This window comes from Nomascus leucogenys, chromosome 10 (assembly GCF_006542625.1).
Source record: "Nomascus leucogenys isolate Asia chromosome 10, Asia_NLE_v1, whole genome shotgun sequence".
Taxonomy (NCBI): Eukaryota; Metazoa; Chordata; class Mammalia; order Primates; family Hylobatidae; genus Nomascus; species Nomascus leucogenys.
Window position 1 is genome coordinate 64,518,095 of NC_044390.1, and position 18,384 is coordinate 64,536,478.

The 18,384-nt window shown below is 59.0% G+C and overlaps 1 protein-coding gene across 1 annotated transcript; it reads right to left on the reverse strand.

Moving 5' to 3' along the window:
* Window positions 1-2,575: 2,575 nt before the first annotated feature.
* Window positions 2,576-16,929, reverse strand: LOC115836979 (potassium voltage-gated channel subfamily C member 3-like). The gene is given in 6 exon segments (XM_030821128.1): window positions 2,576-2,892; window positions 8,116-8,212; window positions 8,214-8,242; window positions 8,484-8,675; window positions 10,832-11,939; window positions 16,060-16,929. Coding segments are annotated over 6 exon segments (2,433 nt in total). The 3' UTR covers window positions 2,576-2,755.
* Between the last annotated feature and the right edge of the window lie 1,455 nt (window positions 16,930-18,384).

An 18,384-nucleotide genomic window follows, 5' to 3' on the forward strand; every position in this document is an offset into this window, starting at 1 on the left:
CGCCGACCCCTCCCTCCCTGCCCTGCGGGTGGGCTGAGAATACCCGCCATTAGCACCAGAGTTGGACGATTTGCAGACCTCCCCTCCCCACACTGTCTCCGAACCCCGCCCCCATCCCTGAGAGCGCCCCCTCGCCACTCCCCCCACCAGCGACAGGCTAGGCCCGCCCCGCCCACATTTGAGTGAGAGAAACTTATTGCTGTGTGTGTGTGTGTGTGTGTGGTGTGTGTGTGTGTGTGTGAGTGTGTGTGTGTGTTGGGGAGGGTGAGCCGCGGAGCTCAGGAAAACCCCCCCGCCATTCATTCCTCCCCAATCGCCCCGCCCCCTGGCCCGTGTCCGTGCGTTCCCGGAGCGCAGGAGGGGCGCGACATGCGTGTGGGGGGCGCGTCATGCAGCGCATGCGTGTAGGTGCAGGCACCCTGGCGGCAGGGGGGAAAAGGGGGAGCCGGGACTTGGAAAGAGTCCCTTTAGCTCGCTCTCTCCCTCCCCGAATCCCACACTGTTGACTTGGGGGATGGGGTGGGAGGGGAGGAGAATCACGTTTTGTAGAAGTTTATCATGATTGTGGTTATTTTGAAAAGCTGAACTAAAAAGCTGGGTACGTGTGGCGGATTGGCGAGCAGAGGGAGACGTTGGGAAGAGGTCAGTACCCTTTGGAAAAGACCCTCACCCCCTTTCCCCGCCCCCTTCGGCTTTCGTGAAGGTCAGGGGAAACGGGGGGGCTTGTTAAAGAAGTTGAACCCTTTGGCAATATAACCAGTCCCCACCCCGTCCCCTGGTGTCTTGAGCCCCTAGCCCTTTGCCCCGCCCCCACCAAAACCCGCCCCACCCCTGACCCCTGATTCACCAGGGTTTAGGGTCCGAGGGAAGGATGGGGGGGACTCAAAATGCCCCTTGCATAGGAATCGTTGCATCGAGAATCGTGCTCAGTGACGCCCCCCATCCACCCTCGGGTGGGGGTTCCTGAGGCCGTGGGAGCAGAGGGAGGGAGGTGGCTAATTCCGTGGGACCCCGGCTCCAAAAGGGGGGTCCGCTAAAGAGTCTGGGACCGGTGTGGTCTCTGGGCTTGGGGGAGGTAGCGCATCCTTGAGCCAGGATAGGAGGTGGGAAATGATTTTCCACCCGCGAGCGTGACGCGGTGAGGACCGCTGGGGAAGGGGGGCTGGGATCCCAGCCGAGTTGGGTGTTGTCGGTTCCCAATCTTCTGATATTCCAGTGTCCCTCCCTTCGGGAACAGCCTCTGTGATCATTTGTGGACTACTTTAAATGGAAACACTCTTAACCTAAATAAACCGTGTCCTAGCCAAGCCGCGATGCCTGCACTTACCGGCTTCTGTACAAAATGCGTATTAGAGACAAAACTTTTAAAACAAGTGTTTGTCCTCATACTGCCTCAAACCTTAGCACACCACCAAAGGTACAAATACAACCCTCTGGGAAACACTGGTGTCTGTGAAGAGGGTACCTTTGGGGCACCATCTCAGGGGAGGGACTCAGGGTTAGGCATAAGACAAAGAGGGTGCTTGGGGAGGGTCTGGTTCCCTGGAAGTGCAGATAGGTTGCGCCTATCTTGGAAGTTCTAGCATTAAGGGAACCTGGGCTGGACGAGTCTGTTAGGGCTTTGGGGATGTGGGTGGGGAACAGGCCTGAGGATTTGGGGGTGTCCAGGAAATGTCAGTTGTGGGAAGGATTTGGAGCATCCCAAAGGCTGAATTTGAGCTGAAAAGAGCTGGGTCAAGTCTTGGAGGTTTGAGAAGTGCTGGGATGCAGTTCAGGGAATTTGGTGGGGGTGTTTGGGGTGGCGGGAGTGGGGAGGGAGGGCGGGGCGGGGAGCCTCTGTGTGCAGAGGTTAAGTCGCAGGAGTGTGTGGGGATTGGGAGATGTGGGGTGCCAGGGTCAGTCTCAGAATTCTGGGTGCAGGTCTCATGTCCTGGGAATGGAGGGGGATAGTTGGGGAATTTCGTGTGCTAGGGCCAGATCATCCCAGGAATTCTGGAATAGGAGGTCTGAGTCCATGCAGCAAGAATAGAGGCGAGCAGGTCCCTGGGGGAAGGGGCGGATGAGAGGGTGAAATTCACCAGAGGGATTCTCCTAAAGGCTGAGGGAGCAGGTCCGAAGCCCGCCGCGCCCTCCCACCATCTGAGCTCAACTCTGATTTGGGGCTTGGGTAACTGTTCCTCCTTCCCCTACACTGTTTCTAGTTTCTGGTTTGTTTTCTCCTAATCAACACACAGGGTTGGTTGTCCTCCTGGGGTGAAGGATGGGAAGGCTGGAGACCTTAAAGGCCAGCCCGACCCCTGGGAGGTGCCAGCCCCCTTCCCAGAGTGCCTGCCCCTCAAACCCGCGCATGCGGCCCCTGGCGGCTTATTGCTGAGGTGGACTTGGAGTGGGGGCTCCAGGTTAGGGAAGGCATGCAGTGTGTGGGGGGAGGTGCCCCAAGATGTAACTGGCATAATTTGGACTTATTTACACAAGTTGATGGCAGGGAGATGTCCTATGGCTCGTGGAGACCTGAGAAGGCTTTTTTGGGGGAGGGAAGAGTTGGGGGGACGGGCTGTGGCCCCTCTCTCCATCCTGGGGGCCCAGGTTGGGAGTGAGGGGCCCGGGGGTGTCTGCTGGCATCGTCATCTCGGTTGCATATTATTAATGACTTTTTGATTTTTTTAAAAAAACCCTTTTCCCCACCCCCCACCCCCAGCTCCTTTGACCTTCTTCCCGGTCACCCCCGAGTCCCCCCACAGGGGGGAGGGGAGCGCTAAAGGATGGAGGGCAGGGTCGGGGGAGCGCGGCGGGCGGCCCGGGGAGAGCCAGGGGGGGTGGCAAGGGGCGCGAGGCGCAGGGACACCCCGCTCAGGCCCGCGATGCTGCTCAGGCTGCGGGATTTCTCGTAACCTGGGGGGTGGGGAGGTGTGCAGAAACGGGGGGAAGCACGAAGATGGGGTGCAGGGAAGGGTCCGACAGAGAGACCCAAGGCAGGGAGAAAGAGACAGAGAGAGAAAGAAATGGAAGGGGAGGACAAGAGATACCCAGAGAGACAAAGAAGGCGAGAGAGACAGAGTCAGGCAGACACAGACACAAAAGGACGGATGACAAGAGACAGAGATAGACAGAGATGAACCAAGGAGATGGAGAGAGAAAGTGAACAAATCAGGGAGTCAGTCAACATCGATGAGAAAGGTGGAGACATCGGGGAGGGGGGAGAGACTCTGGATTAGGAGGCAGGTTGGTACCCACCGAGCCTCCCCCGCCCCATTCCCACCACAGTCCACCCCCCTTCCTCCCCTCCATTGGTCCCCTCATCTGAGGCAAAAGGTGGGGGGCAGCAAGGCGGGATGGTGGGCGGCAGGGGCGTGGGGAGGGGCTGGGTGGAATGCACGTGGGAGCAGCCAGCGGAGAGGGCAGGGAACGGTGCGGCCGCCATGGCAGGGCTGGGGGTTGACCTAGTTGTAGGGAAAGAGGGCAGGCAGGGGGTGGGGTCTGCAAGGGGGCTGAGTGGAGCGAAGCTGGCAGTGCCCTTGGGGAATCAGATGAGAACTCCAGAAGCAGTGGGGGGGGTGGGGGAGGGAGCCTCCTCCAGAAGATTCTAAGGACGGGGTCGGGGGTGGCAGGCGGTGAGGCAGAGGGCTGGGGAGAGGGACATCTTTAAAGGATCCAAGAAGGCTCTGAGCTTCTGATGGGTGCGGGAAGGCTCTCACGGGCATCTCACAGCTAATGGGACTCAAGATCCAGCAGCAGTGTGTGTGGTTTCTGCAAAGCCTGGGGCTGCCTGCAGGGTTCTGCACCCCCGCAAGGAGTTCTGTGGCTTTTCCAGGCAACGCTAAGGGAGCTGTCTGGACAAAAGGTGTCTTGATCGTAGGAGAGGGCTTGGGGGGAGATTTGAAGCCCAGTGTCTTGGGGACACCCCCTCCCAGCCATTCCCAATTGCTAACCTGGGGGGAAGGGGCAGGGGGGGACCGAGAGTCTCGCGAGGTCTCAGGCGGTGACAAGAGCTGGGGACAGAAATACACAGAGTCACGGGGGTGGGGAGAGGATGGTCAGGGGAAACCCCCCAACACAGCCTCACTGTTGGGGGGACGGAGAAACGCCGCCGGGATCTCTTCCTCCTCTCTGGTGTTTTCCGGGGGAGGGGAGCAGTGAAATGGGGGGCGGCTGAGACATCAAATATGGAAGGAGCTTCCGGGGTGGCTGGGGAGGGGGAGGGGAGGGGGAAGGATGGGAGGAGGGAGAGTGCTGGGGAGGAGTGGGAGCCAGTGATCAGGTGAGGGCAGATGTAGGAGGGAGGAGCAGGGGTGGAGGACAAGCCCGGAGGGAAGGAGGGTCTTGGGAGGACCATAGGGGACAATTAGGGAGGGAAGAAGCCTGGCGCAGTGGCTCAGACCTGTAATCCCAGCACTTTGGGAGGCCAAGGCAAGCAGATCACTTGAGTCCAGGAGTTCGAGACCAGCCTGGCCAACAAAACCCCATCTCTACTAAAAATCCAAAAATTAGCCAGGCATGGTGGCAGGCACCTGTAATTCCAGCTACTCTGGAGGCTGACGCAGGACAGTCACTTGAACCTGGGAGGCAGAGGCTGCAGTGAGCCAAGATTGCGCCACTGCACTCCAGCCTGGGCGACAGAGCGAGACCCCATTTCAAAAACAAAAACAAAAAGGTTGGGAAGGGGAGGCTGTGGTAGGAGAAACTCTTGGGGGAAGGAGCATGGTGGGCAATAGGCCAAAGGGGTCTTGTGGGAGGGAGGGTTGTGGGGCTGAAGGACAGCAAGGAGAAGGCTTGGGGAGGGCTGGAGGGGGAAGGATCCAGGGCACCAGGGGTAGAGGCTTCAGCCCACCCCATCAGCTCCAGCCATGATTTGAGTTCAATGAATGGATTTTGGCATCATAGGCAAGAGAAGCAGGGACCTCCCCCACCCAGCCACCCCCACCCCAATCCTCCCTCACCCATAGACCCACACCCTCCCCACACCCTCTCCCCCTCAATCCCACAGGGGCCCCTCTAGACCTGGGGGTGGGGAACAGAGGGAGGTAAAGGACTGGGAGTGGGTGCAAGCAGGGGGAGGAGTTAGGAGCAGGGAGGGGAGTAGGGGGGTAATGAGATGGAAATGGACAATGATGGGGGGGCTGCAAAAAGGAGAGGTGGGGGGGATGGAACAAGAGGAGCCAGACAGTCCCCCCTCTGGACTAGGAGCCCGGAAGCCTGGGGTCTCGGCCCTTGTGCTCTGTGGCCTGGGCTGGTGGGTTGGTCATGGCCTTCCTTGAACGTCTGTGAAACACAGGGGTTTAGGTGAGGCCATCCCTGGAGGCCCCTCAGCTTCCCTTAACGGTATCTCCTTAGGCTGTGGACAGGGATCCTTTAGGATGTGTCTCTGCATTTCTAAAGAAGATTCCATAGAAGGTTGTGGAATGAATGCGTGATGGATCACATACCTTCAGGTGGCTTCCCTTCACGTTTAAGATAAAGTCCCACCTCCTCACCATGGCTGAAAACCCATCCTGATCTTTCTCCCTGGACTCCAGCAGCCCTTTCCCCTTGGCCACTGGGATCAGCGTCACTGCGCTCCTTGCTGTCCCTTAAACAAGCCAAGCTCATCTTCCACCCCCTCCCCGGGGCAGCTCAGGGCCTGTGCACTTGCTGTTTCTTCTGCCTGCCTGGCCCTTTTCATCCTCCAGGTTCGGTGTCACCTCCTCAAAAAGTCCTTTGCAGAACTCCTTTTCTTCCCCAGAGACAGGGTCTTACTCTGTCCCCAGGCTGGAGCACCATGGCACAATCATGGCTCACTGCAGCCTCCCAGACTCCTGGGCTCAGCAGTCCTCCCACCTCAGCCTCCCAAGTAACTGGGTCTACAGGCATGCACCACCACACCTAAGTTTTTTGTTTTTGAGGAAATGGTCTTGCTGTGTTGCCCAGGCTAGTCTCAAATTCCTGGGCTCAAATGATACTCCCATCTTGGCCTCCCAAAGTGCTGGGGTTATAGGCAGCAGCCACTGTGCCCAGCCAGACCTCTTCAACTGAAGTGGCCAGAGTAATAGCCTTGTTCTTTTATCTTTATCTTAATTGCTTCTTTTCTTCTGTCTTTTTTTTTTTTTTTTTTTTTTTGAGAGGGAGTCTCACTCTGTTTGTAGCCCAGGCTGGAATGCAGTGGCATGATCTTGGCTCACTGCCACCTCCACCTCCCTGGTTCAAGTGATTCTCCTACCTCAGCCTCCCAAGTAGCTGGGACTACCGGTGCCCACCACCATGCCTGGCTAATTTTTGTATTTTTAGTAGAGATGGGGTTTCACCATGTTGGCCAGGCTGGTCTTGAACTCCTGACCTCAAGTGGTCCACTGTCCTAGGCCTCCCAAAGTGCTGGGATTACAGATGTGAGCCACCCCACCTGGTCTTAATTGCTTATTTTCTGCTTCTCCCTATGAGGGGCTGGAAACTTTTCCTGTAAAAGGCCAGATAGTAAATCTCTTTGGCTATAGGGGCTATATAGTCTCTGTCCCAATTATTCCACTCTGCTGTTGTAGCTTAACATGGTTGTGTTCCAGTAAAGCTTTGTTTACAAAAACAGATGGCTGAAAGATCAGGCCCTCAGGCTGGAGTTAGTTTGCTGACCCCTTACGATCTAGAGATTGTAAACCGTGATGGCAGATTCATGCTTTGTTTTATCCCAAATCTGTAGTGCCTGCAACTGTGTTCTCAAGAATCAGTTGTGGCCATGGCCATGCCTGTAATCTTAGCACTTTGGGAGGCCAAGGCAGGAGGATTGCTTGAGCCCAGGAGTTCAAGACCAACCTGGCCAACACAGCGAGACCCCATCGCTTGAATCCAGGAGGCAGAGGTTGCAGTGAGCTGAGATTGCACCATTGCACTCCAGCCCAGGTGACATAGCAAGACACTCGCAAAAAAAAAAAAAAAAAAAAAAAAAGAATCAGTTGCTGAAACAGTGGATGAATGGATTGAATACATGAATGAAAGGAGCTAGGAGTTGGCTCGGGTTGTTACAAGGATTAAAGAATATATGTTACATTCCTAGCATGTGGTAAGTACTTGGTGATATCTGCTGAATGATTCATCTACTAAATAGCACCACACTCTATCCCCCTCACTTCTGCATGGCCGGCAGCCCCCAGCCTGTCCCTTCTGATCCCTGACCCCTGAGTCTCTCGGCCTCGTCCCTTCCTCTCCATCCTCCCAGCCCTGGCCCCAGCTCAGGCTTCCACCTGTCACCTCAGCCTCCTCTCCAGCCTCCTGACTTCCAGCCTCCCATCACAAGACCCCAGAGCTGCCCCTCCCAGCTCACCTGCCTCCTCCCCAGGCCCCTACACAAGGCTGCAGCCTCTCAGCCTGGAGCCTGCCTCATCTCTACCTGAGAATCCTCCCTCTACAGTCTAGTCTCCTAAGCTCTGTCCTGCGGTTCCCTCCAGCCATTCCTGTGGATGGGATTTCTTCCTCTGCGTGTGGTCAGAACTCCTGCTCAACCTTAAGGCCCCACTGCAGATATCGAGTCTTCCCTGATGCCCGGCCCCGCCCCCTGGGAGTTTCTAGTGTTCCTCTTACTGTCTGTGCTCCCTCCATTTTAGCATGTATCGCCTCAAACCATGACTTTCTAGGTCCGTGTCTGCCTCCTGCTCCAAAGCGGAAGCTCCTGGGGGCATGGATTTTGTTCACGGTTGAACTCCCCATGCCCAGGACCTGGGCCGCGTGGGTGCTGTCTAAGCACTGGCTGAATTCACAGGGGCATGGATGGATGGCTGAGCCTTTCTCTCCCCATTCTGCACCCAGAAGTGTTCTGGGTATGCCCTCCATTTTCCTGATTGAATTTTTAAAAAAAACCTAGGATCAAGGAGGGAGGCAGAGATGTTGATGGCGGTGAGGATGGGGTCGGTCGTGAGGGCAGGTGCAGTGTGGGAGGCAGGGTTGGGTTAGTTCGGGGGTTAGTGAGGAGCAGGGTGAGTCCTAGGTAGGTGGGTGTGGGGTCAGTGTCAGGAGCTGGGGGTTAACTGGGTGCAGCTGCTTGCAGTGAGGGGGCCGGAGTCTCGGTCAGTGGGGGCTGCATGTTCTCAGAAGGGTTAGTCAGGCAGGAGTGGGGAATCTGGGGGTCCGGGGGATCAGAGGGTGGGGGCTACTTACCCCAGGGGGAGGGGGTTCGTCCACTAGGGGGATATCCAGGCCGCGGCGTTGGCGTTGAGGTCGGGCAAGAAGCTTGGGGGGCCTGGCTTACGCCAGTCTTGGGGGGGCAGTGGGGGAGCACCAGTGGCTGGGGGTGGGGGAAGAGGCCAGAGGGTTGGGGGGAATGGACATGGAATAAAGACAGGTGAAGGGTCAGTGGTGAGGAAACTTGGGGCGGGGGTACGGGGAAGATCTGGGAGGGAGGCAGTTTGGGGCCAAGGGAAGGGGGAAGGGAAGTCCAGCACCTCCTCCCCCATCCCCTCTCCTCCCTCCCCTGGGCAGGGGAGAGAGAGGGAGGGTCCCAGGGGGTCAGTGGGGGGGCACCTCACCTTTTCGGATGGAGCCATCAGGGGAAGGGGCATAGTCGGTGAGGAGGAAGCAGGCTCGGTCCCGGCTATAGCGGCCGTGGCTTCCAGGCGTGATGGGGCTCTTGTCTTCCGGGGACATGGCGGGCTGGTCAATGGCTGGGCAGTCCTCGTGGGCAAGCGCAGCTGCTGCCGGATCCCCATTGGGGCGAGGATCTGCATCCCAAGGTGGTCAGACAGAGAGACAAAGGAGAGAGTGAGGTGCGATGAACACGCGCTGGGGCGAGATGTCTGTGAGGAGCAGATGCTGGGAGCGTCAGCGGATGTTTGGCACTGGAAGTGGAGATTCAAGGGCAGGGTGATGGGAAGGAGTGGCCAGGAGGGTGGCAGGGGGCATAGCTGGGAGAGAGTATCAAGGGGGCGCAGCTGGGGGGTGATCATGGAGGGGTGTTGAGTGCTGGGAAGGGTGGTCTGGACAGGGAGTTGGACTCCCTCGTGGTGCAGAGAGGTGTTGAGAGCTGGGATGTGGTAGTGGTGCCAGGTGTGGGGTGCCAGGAAGGGTAGGACTGGGGTGGGATGCTGTTTAAAGATATGGTCTGGAGCTGGCCACAGTGGCTTATGCCTATAATCCCAGCACATTGTGAGGCTGAGGTGGGAGAATTGCTTGAGGCCATGAGTTTGAGACCAGCCCTGGCAACATAGCAAAACTCCATCTCTACAAAAAATAGAAAAATCAGCTGGGTATAGTAGTACATGCCTATAGTCCCAGCTACTCTGGAGGCTGAGGCAAGAGGATCACTTGAACCTGGGAGGTCAGCCTGCAGTGAGCCATAATAGTTTTACTGCTTCAGCCTGGGTGATAGAGTGAGACCCTGTCTCCAAAAAAGATAAAAGATAAAAGATGCCAGGCGTGGTGGCTTATGCCTGTAATCCTAGCACTTTGGGAGGCCAAGGTGGGTAGATCCCTTAAGGTCAGGAGTTCGAGACCAGCCTGGCCAACATGGTGAAACCCCGTCTCTACTAAAAATACAAAAATTAGCTGGGCACGGTGGGGGGCACCTGTATTCCCAGCTACTCTGGAGGCTGAGGTAGGTGAATCACTTGAACCCAGGAGACGGAGGTTGCAGTGAGCCAAGATGTTGCCACTGCACTCCAGCCTGGGAGACAGAGTGAGACTCCATCTTGGAATAAGAAAAAAAAGAGAGAGAGAGATGGTTGTGGATGAAGCAAGCCGGGTGTTCGGGAGAAGTTGAGGCAGTGTTGGGGGGTGGTTGGCTGGAGCGAACTTCGGGGGGCTTGGTTGGGGTAGGGGTAGGGGGTGGAGGGATGGCTGGAGAGGATGTGGCAGGCTAGGAAGTGGCTGTTCAGGGAGGAGTGCTGGGCTCTGGAAAGGCACCAAGGGCTGGGTTAGGTGAGAGATGGGAGGTGGGACCTGGGGGTCCCCTAGGCTCTGACTCCGGCTATTTTTAATTGGTGTGAAACTGGGTCAGTGGCTGAGGGAGCAAGATGGGGGCCAGGTGGCCCAGCTCCCTTTCTTGACCTACTTAAGGTGGGGCAGTGCAGAGGGTGCTACCAGCCTCTCCTTCCCAGACTCCCAAGCCACTGCCTCTGAGGCATAGACACCCCCTGGGGGAGGAACACACACAGAAGCACAGGTAACTTTCTTCTCCCTCATCTCTCTCGCTCGTCTCTTCCTCTGAGCAGCACCTCTCTGGATCTCTCTCTGGGACCCTCCCAGGCTGCCCGCAGCAAAGCCAACTGACCAGGCCCTGGTTTCCGTTCTGCCCTGGGGGCTCTGCCCTGGCCTGACTCTCCGTTTTGAAGTCTGTCTGCCTCTTGGGCTTGCTGTCATTAGAACCCAAACTCTCTGCCGCTGACCGCCCCCACCTCCGCCCAAAATCTACATCCCATCTCTCTCTCTCTGGTCTCCATGACAATCTCGGTTTCTGACTCCCCGCCTCAGACCCTATCGGCTTCAGTCTCTCTTCCCTCAGGGCTGTCTCCCGGATGCTCAGATGCTGCTATGTTCCCTGGGGTTCTGCCTCGGGTCTGCCTGTGATTCGTGTGAGACCCTCTCTCTGTGTCTCTGAGCCCCACGCTCCTCCGGGTCCCTCTCTCTGCACAGCTGATGACACTGCCTCTGCCTCGCCAGCCCCTCTGAATACCTTGCAAATCTGTTTCTCCCCAAAACTCTTTCCCATGAAACCTGTGTCTCTGTGTGATTATCTGTGCTTCCTTCTTGGCCTGAGCTCCTGCTGTTGGCTTTTTTCTCCCTCACCTCTTCGACGCCGACCACCCCAGGCTCTCTGAAACCCGGCAGCTACCTCCCCAGGTCTCCACCTGTGCCCCCGACCCCTGACGCCCAGGCTCACCTGCCCGGTTGATCTCAATCACCTCCTCCTGAGCCAACGGGCAAGGCTCGCCAGGGGCCGGCAGAGGAGGCAGCCCCATGATCCCCAGCCCACCCGCTCCCCCCCTGAGCAGCCCGGGGTGCGTGTGGGGCCCCGCTGGGTAGGCCCCGGCCACAGTCACCCCCACGGAGGGTGGGGTGATGGGTGGCGGCGGGCTGATGCCCCCGCTGCCGTGGTGTGGGTGGGGCGGGGGTGGCGGGGGTGGGTCAGGCTTGCAGTAGTTGGGCGAGCCCGGTTGCGGGGGCCGGGGGATGTGTTTGTTCTTCTTCTTGGGCAGCTTCTGCTTGGCCATGGCCAGCGAATAGTACATGCCAAAGTTGTTGACAATGACGGGCACGGGCATGGCGATGGTCAGCACCCCCGCCAGGGCACACAGCGCCCCGACCAGCATCCCCGACCATGTCTTGGGGTACATGTCTCCATAGCCCAGGGTCGTCATGGTGACCACGGCCCACCAGAAGCCAATGGGGATGTTCTTGAAGTAGGTGTGGTTGGAGCCCAGGATGTCATCGGGGTCGGCGCCAATGCGCTCAGCGTAGTAAATCATGGTGGCGAAGATGAGCACTCCCAGGGCCAGGAAGATGATGAGCAGCAGGAACTCGTTGGTGCTGGCGCGGAGCGTGTGTCCCAGCACGCGCAGCCCCACGAAGTGCCGGGTCAGCTTGAAGATGCGCAGGATGCGGACGAAACGGACCACCCGCAGGAAGCCCAGCACGTCTTTGGCAGCCTTGGAGCTGAGGCCCGAGAGGCCCACCTCGAGATAGAAGGGCAGGATGGCCACACAGTCAATGATGTTGAGGCTGCTTTTAAGAAACTCCACCTTGTCCGGGCAGAAGGTGATGCGCATGAGGAACTCGAAGGTGAACCAGACCACGCACACCCCCTCCACGTAGGTCAGGAAGGGCTCCGTCTCCACCTCCACGTTGGTGATGTTCTCCGGAGGTGCCCCGGGGATCGGGGAGGCCTGGGTCACCGTCTTGTTGCTGATATGGATGAAGCCCTCATGGGTTTCCAGGCAGAAGGTGGTGATGGAGATGAGGATGAAGAAGAGGGAGGCGAAGGCCACATACTGCAGGGCAGGGAGGGAGAGAGAGGGCGAGAGGTGACCTAGGCATCGGGTTGGCCATAACATCCAAAAGACCCTTCCAGTGCCCCCTTTCCCAGCCTCCTGGGCCCAAACTCTGGGCAAAATCCAGGTATCTCAGCCCTGTGGCTCCATCACTTCGAGAATCCCATTCTCCCCTCTAAAGCTAGCAAAAGAGGAGAGAAAGGAACAGAGGCAGTTGGAGAAGAGCTGGCCCCAGCAGACGCAGCAGATGGGCAGCTTCTTTCCTTGGAAACATTTCTGGCCCCTTGCTGTTTCCTAGACCACCTCCCCCCACCCTCCTGTTCCCTGTGTCCTATTTCAGGGCTCCCCAGCAGGGTCCACAGGTTCTGCTGTGGGACGGGAGCCACCGGGCCTAAGATCACACATCCTGTGTGTCTCGGAGGCTTTGGGGCTCAGCTTGGAGCTGAGCAGAGGGGAAGGGGAAAAGGTGGGCAGGGAGGCAGAATCATGAGGTGGTTAAGAGTCAGAGAGCCTGCGTATGCATCTGGCTTTTAACCTGTCAAAACTGGGCAAGGAGATTGAGCTTTCTGAACCAGAAGTTTGTAGTGGGATTGTTGTGAGGATTAAATTAGATGAGCGTACAAAGGACTTGGCTCCAAACACAGTGCTTGGAGCAGTGCCTGGAACACAATAAGAAGACCTGAGCTGTTGTTAGGGTATGCAGGCAGCAGTTAGTTGGGGGGCAAGGTCAAGGCCTCACCCAGAGAGGACACGGCAGTGGTGGTGCCACAGAGGGGAGCTGGGGGTCAGAGCCCTTAAGGGAGGAGGGGTTGAAGGGTTAATCCTGCAAAAATGGAAGAGGAGATAAAAGAGGAGAGTTAGGCAGGGTTTAGGGCCCTGCAGAGGAAGGGAGAGTCATTGGCCTGAACATTGTGGGAGAAGGCAGAGCCAGAGCCAAAGAGAAGTTAGGGCATTTGCCAAAGGGGCAGAGAACGAGGGGTGAAGGGTCCTGAGCCATTTCAAGATGGGGGATAACCAGAGTCCTGCCACGCAGTGATGTGGGTTTTGATGAAGGCCTAGAAGAGGACGGAGTGGGGTCAGGGTCTTGGAGAAGGAAAGCAATGGGCCAGGCCCCTAGAGATGTCATGGGCTTTATCAGATATGCAGAGGGGTGGGAGGGGAGAGGAGTGCATTGGAGAGGGAAGATAGGTGTTATAGTAAAGAGAGGGTTTTAATCCTGTGGGTAGTGGAGGAGGGAGGGCATGGGGAGTTTTGCTACTAATCAGGGGCACAGAGCACGGGGAGGCCACTGCCGGACCACAGAGGACCTTGGACTTTGGGGTGGGCCAAGGGCCAGCACTGTCCCTCTGTGTACCCCCCTTCCTCCACAGGGGTTGGGCTCTGGGCTTGACTTCACTGAGGTGCAGAGCTGGGAAGTAGGGGGTGGAGAGTTTCGGGGCCACAGAGAGGACCCTAGACGTTGGGGTGGGCTGGGGGCCGGCGCAGGTCCTCTCTGCACTCCCCCCACCCCCACCCTCGCTTCTCTGCAGTGGTTTAAGAGGCCGGAGGCCTTCGCAGAGCGCATGCCTGGTTCCCCGCCCCCTCTGAGCCGGGCGCGCGGCGCTAGCTGCGGCACCGCAGTGGGGGCGGGCCAGCCGGGCCGGGGGGCGGGGCGCACGGCGGCCAGTACCGCGGACAGCTCCCCCGCCGCAGTGCGCAGCCGCAGCGGCTCGGGGCCGTCTTAACCCCTTCCGGGCCGGAGCCTAGTATTCAACGCGCAGCCGCAGTGTTGCTGCTTTCCGGCGGGAGGCCAAGGGCCAACAGTCTAATTAACTCCTTCCCTCCCAGGGCACAGGGAAAGGTGGGCACCCGTCGCAGTGCGCAGCTGCAGAGGCTGGACGGCGTCGGGATGGTTTAACCCCTTACTCCAGGGTGTGTCAAAAGCAGAAGGGGTAGGAGGGCATGGAGTCTCTGTAAGAAGGAAAGGAATGATTACGAGGAAGGGGGCGGGGGCAGGGGGCTGTAGGGTCGGACCCTCCACTTTGGTTTGGCCTCAGCTCCCAACTCTCTCAAGCCATCTCACTGGGAGGCTGGAAAGGGCTCGGCACACCCTGGACACCCAAAACACACTGGCGGAGTATATGAGTATCTCCCGTAGCTGTCCCGAACACCTAGCCTGACCATCACAGAAGAACTCTAACTTCATCCCGCCCCTCACCTCAGCACCCTTCAATGGGGTCACAGGAGAGAATGGCGCCCCAGGCCATGGGGGAAGGAGCCGCTCAGTGTCTTGAGGGGGCATCTAGGGCCATGTCCCTTCCGCACCTCCTCTTCCCCACCTCCCCCCATCCAACCCCAAATCTCGCCAACTCAGCGCTTTCTGGGGACCAAACTTTATGCGGTGGCTCCAGGCGCCCCCCCCCCCGCTCCCTCCCTCGGCGCGAATGCGGCACTGCGGCTTCGCGTCCTTCCCGGCTCAGGACGCGGCACGGTGGGGGGAGGGTGCCAAGACCTGCTCCTCTGGGTGTTTGGGTCCCCAGGAGCCCAGGAGGGGGGTCCTGGGATCGCTCTTATTTCCCCCATTTCCAATTGCCCCCATTTTGCACTGCCCCCCTTTTCCACCACATTCTCCCTCCGGGGTCCCCGGGACAGGGAGGAAGTTAGTAGGAGGAAGAGGTTCAGGAGAGAACCCAGGGGGAGGGTAGTCATTTAGCCTAGGAAGTTATGGATGCTTGAGGAAAGTTTTCTGGGAGCGATGGAGAGAGCTTTTCGGAAAATCTGGAATTTGGAGAGAAGACTCTTTGGTTCACTTTGATGGAGGGGGACAGACTGAGGGGCTAGGTTCTGGGTTTTGCACAGGGGGGATTCGGGAAAGGAAGAGAGCAGGTGGAAGGAATCCCAGGGCAAGGTAGAAAGAATTGTAAGTTATTTTGAGATGAAAGTTTTAGGGCTGATGACTTGAGGGGCATCCCAGGGTTTGAGGTTAGAAAAAGTTCTAGAGCAGGAGGGAAAGTCACTTAGACTAGGAAAAGGGCTGTGGGGGCTTTGGATGGGGGGAGTCCCAGGGATAGAGAGTGCACTCTGCAGTTAAAATGATGGAGGGGAGAAGCTGCGAGGATCTATGTAGGAGGAAGAACAATTCTGGAGGACACGTGAGGGTTCTGGAGAGGAAAGGCATATGATGGCATGGGATGCTTCTGGAGACACTGAGGAGGAGTGTGAAAGGCTTGGGGGAAGTCTGGAGCTTTATGGGGAAAGTCCTTGGGATGGGAGTTGGCATGGAGGTTGAAGAGTGTTGAACACAGAGTGAACACAGAGGGGCCCTGGAGGTTCCAGCGGAGCAGATGCCCCAAGACTCAGTATTGCAGTGAGGGGGAGGTGAAAATGTCCAGGCAAGAACAAGTGGAGGTTCAGAGGGGCCCAGAAGGCTGTGAGGTTGGGGTGGGGGAGTTTTCTGACACTTGGAGAGCAGAAGATACTGCAGGAAGGGGGTGGAAAAAATAATCACGAGATTCAAACTTGGAGAGAGAGGTCTTCTGGGAGAGGGGCCACGGGGTGAATCAGGGAGGTGCGGGGAGAGACTGAGAGGTGAATAGGGGGCCCCAGAGAGTCTGGAGAAGGCAGGGAAAGTGGGGGACAGGGCTCACAGGGCCTAGGAGAATTTGAGGGCTGAGAAGGGATGTCTTCTGAGGGGCTGGGGAAGGTCCAAGAAACCAAGGGCTGGACGGTGACCAAGAGTAGTGAGAAGAGATTTGGAGGGGCCCAGGAGACGTGAGGGTTGGGGAGGGTCTCAGAGGAGCCCAGGAAAGGTGGGGACCGGGTTGTTCAGAGAAGCACGGGAGATTCACGGTCTGAAGGAAGGGTCTAAGGGTCTAGGGTGGCCTTGGCGGGGGAGGGGGAACTTTGGAGGGGTCTGGAAGAGCCTGAAGGTTGGAGACTGTCTTTGGAGGATCTGGGGGATGGCTGCGAGAGGGGGGTGTGTTCGCAGGAGCCCAGGAGACTCAGGATTGGGAAAGAGGCTTCTAGGAGACTGAGAAGCCTAGAGGGACCCGGAGGGATGTAGCTGGGGCGCTCCTGGGAGACTGGGGGGCGCCTAGAGAGGCGGGGGTGGGGTGGATGGGGGCCCCGAGAGCGCGCTCACCCTGGCAGCCCGCGACGAGTAGGGGTCCTCGAAGAGCGCCCACACGCGGGGCTGCCAGCGGCGCCACCACGTGCCGCCCGCGCCGCCCGCGCCCCCTGGCGGCCCCCCGGCGCCGCCGCCCGCGTCCTGGAAGCAGAGGCGCTTGAGCTCGCCGCCCGCTCCGTCCAGGCCGCCGCCGCCCGCGCCCGCTTCGTCGTCCAGGCCTCCGTCGTGGGCGCCGGCGGCGTTGGCGGCGTTGGCGGCGCCCGCGGGGTCGGGCGCCTCGAAGGAGTCGAGCGCCTCCTCAGCGTCGCGATGCTGCCGGTAGGTCATCCAGCAGCAGGCCTCCACGTCGGTCTCGTCGATGCCCCAGAAGCCGAGCTCCTCCTCAAACAGGGGTCCGCACACGTCGGCCGGGCAGTGCAGCTTGCCAGTGCGGTAGTAGTTGAGCACGTACGCGAAGACTCCCGGGTGCCGGTCAAAGAAGAACTCGTCGGCGCCCGGGTCGTAGTCGAAGCGTGCCGCCGCCTCGGGCTCCGTCAGGCCGGCCAGCCGCGTCCCCGGCAGGGTGCGCAGCGTCGAGCGGTACGTCTCATGGCGCACGCCGCCCACGTTGATCACGATCTTGCCGCTGTCGCCACCGCCGCCGCCGTGCCGCCCCATGGCCGCCGCCGGCAGCCCGGGGCATGGCTCGGCGCGCCGGCCCCCGGGCCCGCGGGGTGCCGGGGAGCCCGCCGGGGACGCGGCGGGGCCGGGCTGCGCAGGCTGCTGCTGCTGCGGCGGCAGCGGTGGCGGCGGCGGGGACTCGGGCGGCTGCGGCGTTGGCGCCGGCTGCTGCTTGCTGGCCCCCTGGCGCCCGCGGAAGGACGAGACGCAGACTGAGCTCAGCATTGGACGGGGGGCGGGGCGGGAGGGGCGGGGACGCAGGGGGGCGGGGACGCAGGGGGAGAGACAGACGGGATTGGGTGGGAGGAGGAGCGAGGTAGCGGGGGCGTGGCTCAGGGGAGAGGAACCAAACTGATTGGCCTGGGGGAGGTGGGGTGGGGCTGTGGCCGGGAGGAGTGGGGCGGGCACTGTAACGCGACCCAGCTGGACGAGGCGGGGCCGCCAATGAGACGCAGCGATTGGCTCTTTCTAAGAGAGCAGGGCGGAAGGGCGGGGCGGGGCGTCAAAGGAGGCGGGACCGGTTACTACTAATTGTGTTCGGCAGCACTGGTAGCTAGGGGAAGGCGGGGCTAGATACGAGAGAGAGACCTTACTGAACTGAAAAAACTGCGGGCGGGGTAGAGGGAGGAGCGGACACGTCCAAGCTATTTAAAGAGGCCCGACTGGCCTGGAGGGGCGGGGCCACCATGAGAGAGGCCGTCCTGATTGGGCTGAGAAAGGGGCGGAGAGAAACAAAAGAGATCGCACGCCCTCACCTAAAACACCGCTAGGCAGGACCTGGTGGGGAGGAGCACTGCTTGGAAGAGACAGGGCCGCAGAAACTAGAAACAGTTCAGATAAGACTGCACTGGGGCGGGAACTAGAGATGGAGGACTTTCCCGCGCAAGGGGAACAGGCTGGACTGAAAGGGGACACGGGAAGAACAAAGACTTAGACTCGGTGAGAAGGCGTAGAGACCTGAGCGTGGAAACTCGAGAGGGTCTGGATAGGCCTAAGAGAAAGGGAGAGTAAGGAGGGGGCGGGGAGAGTAAGGAGGGGGCGGGGCTGAGGCTCCAAGGTGGGCCTGGTTAGTCGGGGCTGGGCCCGGAGAATGAGTGTCCGGATGGATGAGCGGTACTGAGGAAGGTGAGTGGGGTCGACAAATAGAAAACGTCTGGAGTCAGGGCTCACGCCTGTAATGCCAGCACTTTGCGAGGCTGAGGTGGGTGGATCATTTGAGGTCAGGAGTTCGAGACCAGCCTGGCCAAAATGGTGAAACCCCGCCTCTACTAAAAATACAAAAATTAGTCGGGCGTGGTGGTGGGTGCCTGTAGTCCCAGCTACTCGGGAGTTTTAGCAGGAGAATCGCTTGAACCTGGGAAGCAGAGGTTACAATGAGTAGAGATCGCACCACTCCACTCCAGCCTGGGCGACAGAGCGAGACTCTGTGTCAAAAAATAAATAAATAAATAAAAGAAAAAGAAAACGTCTTGAATGGGCGGTAGGAAAGAGTGACTAAGGGAGGAGCGGGGCTATGAGGGGCTTGAAAGCAACCAGGGTAGGCGAGGGCAGGGCAGGGCTAAGGGAGGGTAGAGGAACGGGAGAGGTGGCTCCCAGGGGAACAATGAGACTACAAAGAGTACAAAGCTACTGGGCTGGATGGAGGGGAGGGACCTGGAACGGGGAGTCTTGGGGATCAGA